The sequence below is a fragment of the Alosa pseudoharengus genome, unplaced genomic scaffold (assembly GCF_046254945.1).
Source record: "Alosa pseudoharengus isolate Yale_2024_CS ecotype anadromous, Long Island Sound unplaced genomic scaffold, YU_APseudo_1.1 YU_APseudo_1.1_scf_24, whole genome shotgun sequence".
NCBI lineage: Eukaryota > Metazoa > Chordata > Actinopteri > Clupeiformes > Clupeidae > Alosa > Alosa pseudoharengus.
The window spans coordinates 9,344,853-9,352,352 of NW_027468689.1; the positions used below are offsets into that span (position 1 = coordinate 9,344,853).

Genomic DNA, 7,500 nt, shown 5'->3' on the forward strand with positions numbered 1-7,500 from the left:
TGTGTGTGTGTGTGTGTGTGTGTGTGTGTGTGTATGTGTGATAATGTGTAAAAAAGAGACGTCAGTCCCCGCCACCCTCCTACCATCGGGGAAAAGCAACACCTGACCTGTGTTCAGTGACATCCCATTAATCTCCTGTCTGACAGGAGCTTGTTTGGAGTACATAACACTCAAAACAGCATGTTTAGCCCACATCCCCTTTCCACATTGCTTTGCGAAGCCCCACACTCAGCTCACTGCCCTGAAACATTTACGGTAAACAAGTTCACATGACACCCAGGGTAAGATTATGCTTGGCCATCTAATTTGAAATGCCATTTATTTAAACGATGCACTTAAACTAATTAAAATTGTGCACACAGTTGGCTGTGCTGAGTTTTCCAGTCCAAATGTCCAAATGAACATTTTGCAATGACAAAATGGCTCAGTCAGCAGCTTTTGCAAGATCAAATGGCTTTATGGCAGTATATTTTCTTTTTCCCTGAGCGGATCAATACGGCACGCATCAAACTGAATTTCTCCCCGCCACTTTCCGTAAACAGTTTGGTCAGACGTGGGACCCCCCCCCCCACCCACCCCCAGCCCATCCTTCAGGGCCCTGCCATCATTCTCATTTCTATTCCATTGTGCTTGTGCGCTTAGCCCTGGCTGAGTGGAGCCACCATCGGGTTCGCCAGCAAAGTAGCCACGAGACGCTCAAATTGGAATTAAATAACGCTGAGAGAGTCGGCGTAAGAGAAAAAAAGGGCCCTGGCGTTTTCTCTCTCTTTTTTTTCTTTCTCCACCTCCCCCAGGGGACGCCCCTAATAAGCTATAAGTGCCTCTAAAATATTAAGTAGATGCTAGAAGGAGGAATCCCGGCGGACCCGAGTCGGCTGCCATCTTTAATTCAGCCTGGAAACAAATAGCGTCTCCATCGGAAGCAGCGCGGACCAAGCAGGGGTAGCAGCAGCACTGCGGCACACGGACGGACGAGCCTGGCCGCAGCTAACCAGAGAGCGGCTACGAGAGGGAGGGAGGGAGAGAGGGGGGGGGGGATTCCACCAGCACCATCAATCCATCTGCAGACTCAGTGAGGAAGGGGAGGAACGTCTTTCTATTCTCTACGCTTTGAGCCTATGTGCCGAGGGAAATGTGTGTTTTAAACAATATTGAGGCCTTTTTTTGATATCGATATGTCAGTCAATGTCGATGAATAATGAACAAGTGAGTGAGGTGAGTGTATGTGTGTGTGTGTGTGTGTGTGTGTGTGTGTGTGTGTGTTCTTTCCTGTCATCTGTTGACAAATGAAGACGTCTGTGTGTGGAGAGCATTACGTCTGGAGACTTGGCTACCACTAAGTCTACAATTACAGCCTCTTAGAGCCGCGTATCAGCCATCTGGCCTCTGCTCTCTCTGACCGGAAGCCCCTTCACCTGCACTTAAGGGCCCAGCTGACCAATCGCATCGCTGACCCTTACACTAAAGGCCCAGACAACCTCCCAGCCAAACCATGTTAGTGACCATGTAAGGTGACCATTTGGCGGCCATGACCCAACCGTGCCCCCCACCAAACAGTGTTTGTGTGTGTGTGTGTTTATGTGTGTGTGTGTGTGTGTGTGTGTGTGTGTGTGTGTGTGTGTGTGTGTGTGTGTGTGTGTGTGTGTGTGTGTGTGTGTGTGTCGAAGTGAAAGGGGGCCTTGGACCATGACCTCACACGTCTAAGCGAGCGTGCCCATTGATTCCTTATTAGCACGGGGAAACACACATTGATCCGCGCGCGTTTCCTTCCCCTGGGGCTGTGTTCAGCAGAGGGCATCACAGTAATGGCGGCGGCCGGAGCAGAACTCCCAAGGTGCAACAGTGCACCACCTCACCTCAGCACCTCAGAAGAACACCGCACAGATGACTGACCAGCACGCAGAACATGCTGTCCAGCACTCACTGTGTCGGAGTGCTTCAGTGTGTGTGGTGTGTGTGTGTGTGTGTGTGTTTGTGTGTTTGTGTGTGTGTGTGTGTGTGTGTGTATGTGTTAAAGTTGAACGTTTCATCCTGATATCCTCAACTGGACAGTGCAAGAGCATGTTAAGTTATGTTTGTTAACTCCTGCTGTTGGGTTCTGAAATTTCACCTGTGCCCCACACATATCTAGACCACAGGTATGCACGTCACGATAAAAGAAATTGGGAAAAAACTGAGGGGGTCACTTCATCAGACAGCATGGAATGACCCTTATATCAAAATAGACCCAGAGAGGTCCAGCCAAGGCTGTTTCCGAGACATAACGCTCACCTACTGTAGTAGCAATTAAAAAAATGTGACAAAAAATTGACTAATCAGCACACACACAGAGGTATGTGTGTGTGTGTGTGTGTGTATGAGAGATACACCGCTCGTACGTGATAAAGTGTGGTCAGTTTTAAACGCATGCAGATGATAAACCCAACATCATGAATATGGTAATTTTTCATAAACTACACCCGTAGGCAACCCCCTGTAGTGATGCGTGAATTTCAACAAGGGTGTTACACTACAGTCACATGTTGTCAAACTGTGACAGAAAAGAAACTGGAATTGTGAGAGATCTTATTTTTACCTATTCCAGCATCCTCAGCTTCACCGCCTACCAGACACTGTGAAAACCTGCTTCCCTACACGTGTGGTGAGGAGGGCGAGGAATGTGTGTGTGTGTGTGTGTGTGTGTGTGTGTGTGTGTGTGTGTGTGTGTGTGTGTGTGTGTGTGTGTGTGTGTGGCGTCTCACTGTGTGCCGGCGTGCGAGTGAGTGAAAGGCTCATTTAATGTGTGGATCAGCAGGGTCCATGTTTCCTGTGTGTGCCTGTGTGGAGGCGTGCGGCGCTAATCTCGCACTGAGCAGTGTGCGCACACACACACACACACACACACACGCACACACACACGCACACACACACACACACACACACAGAGCCACTGAAAAAGAGAGGAAGGTAGAAGTGATAAAAGAGTGGGGGATTATTTACTATATGCAATATAGCAGCAAGCTGGGGAAAGGGTGGTGGAAGAGAAAAAAAAAGGATCAAGAAGAAAAGCAACCTGATTCTCCCTCTGGCAATATAGGCATCCTTATGAGAACCAGAGGGGGACAGAGAATACAAAAAGGCCCGCACTGCCAACGAATAAAAGAAAAGGCAGATGAAAGGAAAGGCAAGAGAGAGAGAGAGAGAGAGAGAGAGAGAGAGAGAGAGAGGCAGAAACATCAGTAGCCCTCCCACCTCCTAACCTTCTTACCCCCACTTCACATCTCCAGCATCTCAACCAACCAGCTCAGCATGCCGATCACATTAAAGATATAGCCGCCCGCACTTCATCGGCCTTTTATTGCATTTTTAGCCCATCAATCTGCTTACAGTCCCCTGAAGGCAGGCAGGAGCTATTTGGCGTGGGGCCGGAAACTTCCAGAAGCACAGTTGCAATTGAGAGTGCCACCTTTGGACACTGGGCAGAGGCTCCAGGTCTGAGAGATTGGGTCGTCACCGAAGCAGCAGTGTGGGCACTTAAGCTAAGATGGAAGCCAATGGATTAGATCCCATTTAGTTACATTAAAGGTAAAAGTGCGGTTGAAGTGGTTAGAGAGAGAGAGAGAGAGAGAGAGAGAGAGATAGCAACACACACACACACACACATACACATATACACATACACACACACACACATATACATACATACACCGACAAAATTATTTTGACCTTGGCTCGGCCAACTAAATACTTTCCCTGGGCTGCGTATTCCATATGCAGGACTTCCCAGTCTTGGGAGATGGAGAGATTGGCCGGGCCGTCGGTAGGCGGGAGGGGGCTCGGGCAGAATGTAAATGTGATTGTGTGCGCGCGTGAGTGTGCAGTTCTGCTTCGAGCCGAGTGACGGGCCAGGACTCTGGATAACGGCTGGCAGTGGCACACGGTCGGTGGTGACTCACTCACAGCGTGTGTGGGGAGGGGGGTGTTGGTGGAGGAGGGGAGGCAGGGAGAGGAGGGTAGGGGCGGAATGGAAAAAAGATGGCAAGGAAATGTATGGCTATAGATTTGTTTATACACACACACACACACACTAACACACACACAAACATGCACCCACAAATATATATATATATATATATACAAACAGACAAACTGAGACATACACGTTCATACACATACATACAGGCACAAATGCACACAAACACATAACACGTACACAGTCCATTTTAAACACAAATGTGTCAGACAGTCATCCCCATTAAATACCAAAATAAAATCTTTGTAGGTGCCAAAGGGCTACTGGGGTCCACTTTGTAGAGAATGATGGGTATGTGTATGTGAGTGAGCATGTGTGTGTGTGTGTGTGGGGGGGGGGGGTGTACTGACCAGTGGGGGTGGGGATAGGGGGTGTTGAAGGTTAAGAATGGCAGTGTGCTTTGCGTCTCCGTTTACAGATCAGATGCGGACCACCGGCTGTAGTCACCCCACAGAACAACAACTGGAGTGTACAGCTCAATCTCTCTCTCTCTCTCTCTCTCTCACACACACACACACACACACACACACACATACACTCCTGCCAACTGCCAACACTGCACTACAAAATCTAACAGACGCCACAACTATCAGCATTGAACTCAAATCTTATACATACTCCCTCATCCTATTCATGGGATTACATTAATAGAGGATTTCCCATCTCTGCTAAAGACTTAAGTGGTGTGATTTTCTATGTAATATGTACTTAACATATATCAATTTAACATGAATATAGGCTATATTTAAGTGTCATTTGCTCTTGTCATATCTGATTTTACTACTTATTAATGGCCATCTCCAAATATTCAGCCACTACTACATCATACATATTACCAATCAATCAGTTTATATTAATTAAGACTTGATCAAAATGTATCTACTGTGAACTTTTGAAGCCTTTAAAGTTCTGAGGGGTATAGATATATATATATATATATATATATATCAACCAATCAGAGTGCAGACAATTCTCTTGAAGAAAAACAAACCAATGAACAGAGTTATTTTTTCCCTAAAACAGCCAATGGCATCCATCATCGTTCCCCTAACCAGGTCAGCATTCCATGTTTTTTTTGTCCTTTTCTCCTTTTGGCTCATGGAAGCGGATCCGTCTTTCCCAGCATTACCTCTGTGTAACCCCACACACCTCTCTGAGGAAGGTTCCGGATCACAACAACAAACATGGCAAGAGAGCGGCCTGGCCAATCAGGCGAGAGCTACTCAAGCAGAAGAAGAGAGAGTAAGGGAGGGTTCACCCCCCCCCCCCCCCCAACCATCCGTCTGCCGACAAACAACAACGAAAGAGCCGAGATACATTTTCATGGACGACTGTAATTTTTGGAGGAGGAGGAGGGAGTTTTTGGGGCTTTCTCTTTCCATTGTATTTTTTCATTTCCCTCGTTCCCTGGGGGAACACAGCCAGCCTTCCAATGGAGCCGCCCAACCGAAGAGCGACGACGGAGTGCCAGAGAAGCCTGGATCCTCTCACTCACTCTATCAATAAATAAGGGTTCTCTCTCTCCTCAAGCAGGCCAGTTCAAACACAGGCTCTTTCTCTTTGTCTCTTTCTCTTTCTCTTTCACTCTCTCTCTCTCTCTCTCCCTCTCTCTGGGTTTCATAATGTGTAGGGGTGTCAAGAGTTTGGCCACCCACCCACCTCCAATCATGCCCAGGGGCCAACTCATCTGCTTGGACAAATGAATCACCCTTACCCCCTACCTGGTGACGACTTATTCCCAAGCAGATAAGAGAAGGTTTTTGCATTTTCTTTTTTTGAAGTGAGATAAAGAACTCCAGCGCCTGAGCTAAGAGCAGCAGGAGAAAAACAGAGACGAATTCCCTGGAAATATTGATTCTGGAAACCCGGTAATGGAGGACAGAGGGGCTTTTAAGTTGCCTCTGAGCCGTTCGGTTGAAACTGAGGCCAAATTTGTGGCCTGTGTTCCTCGTTTTCCGTTTTCCCTCCCTGGATCTCTGCTAGCGTTCTCTCCTCTTTTCCTCTGTCCTGGGCTCCTTGAGATTTGCTAATGCTTAAATCATATGCAAAAATGCTGAGAATAAACTGTAAAACATATGATTGGCAAAAGACAAAAGCTATTCCAATCATGGGACATATTATTGGTTTTGTACACAACCATCAAGTGGCTAGTATGACACTTCTGGCAAAACTCTCTATTTCTCTCTCTCTCTTTCTCTCTCTCTCTCTATCTCTCTTCCTCTCGTCCTTTCTTTCTTGTCATTCTATCCATCATATCCTATTGTTAGCTTTCACCATGCACACTTTCCATTAGAACATACAAATGCACAGAGAGAGAGAGGCAGAGAGAAAGTGATAGGAAGGGAGGAAGAGAGAGAGAGAGCGAGAGAAAGAGAGGGAGCAAGAGAGGGAAAGAGAGGGAGCAAGAGAGAAGAGAGAGATAGTTAGAGAGAGAGAGAGAGAGAGAGTCACACACACACACACACACACACCTGCAGTCCAGTTTCTCCAGCTCAAAGTGTGGGTTGAAGTTTAGGGCGATGCGCTGCGAGGGCTCGGGCGCCGTGATCACCCACTGGCAGCTCTGGTGGGGCGGGTACTCCAACGGGTACCCCGGAGACGTGATGTAGCCGGCAACACTGGCATCCACCTGCCCGCCACACAGCACCGCTACCAGGGGGAGAGAAGAGAGGAGAGGGAGGGGTGAGTGCAAACTGGAACATAGTGACAAACATCAGTCTCGGATTCAAAAGCACAGGACAACAAAAGCTTTGACAGCCACGGTGTCAAGGCACTAACTGTTAATGTATTCACCAATCACAGTCTGACTCTTTTTGTGTTTGTCGCCACATCTTGCAAGTGTTGTTTTTTTTCTTCAAGAACGAATGTTGATTCAAATTTGACAAGGCAGCTAATTTAAGGCAGATACCATTTGTGAGAGACATCTTTGCTGATAATCAAAGTTGCTCTGAATCAGACAGTGGGAAGACATTTACAAAGGAAGTATTTTAGGCGTAGAAATGTAGTATTAAAACAGGAGGTGATTTTTTTTTTGCATTTGAAACTTTGTTATGACCACATTTTGCTACAAATTGCTGCAATATGGCTACGGGCTTGGAAATGTCTCTCTCACAATGAGTGCAGTGTCTCCATAGCCCCAACCCCAGCACTGCATCCCACCAATCGCATCCTTCACATGAATGGCAGCAATCACATAATATTAGGAGTCGTTTAGAGATCTTATCGCTCTGTCTTTTCTTTGACTCCCCGGAACAATGGCTGGCCAATGGGGAAGCTCCGAGGCAGAGACAGGAAGTGACAGACAGACGGCCTGTCTGGGGGTTCTGGGGGGTCACCCCGATTCTGTAATGAGATCCCGCTGAACAAAAGCCTCCATTCTTGGGAAGTCTCCCCCACAGACGAGAGAGTTCTCTCTGTTGGCCGTTATCTCACGCAAACACGCAGAACATGTATGCTAACACTAACACAAATAATAACCCCGGTGCTCT

At 47.3% G+C, this 7,500-nt stretch overlaps 1 protein-coding gene across 2 annotated transcripts in view; it reads right to left on the minus strand.

Annotated features, from left to right (window-relative positions):
* The window catches only part of nrp2a (neuropilin 2a), a 73,428-nt gene that overhangs the window by 58,174 nt on the left and 7,754 nt on the right, over positions 1 to 7,500 (minus strand). For both annotated transcript variants that reach the window (XM_076303064.1, XM_076303065.1), the window contains exon 2: positions 6,484 to 6,661. In XM_076303064.1, coding sequence (XP_076159179.1) covers positions 6,484 to 6,661 — 178 coding nt within the window. The remainder of the gene's footprint in view (positions 1 to 6,483; positions 6,662 to 7,500) is intronic.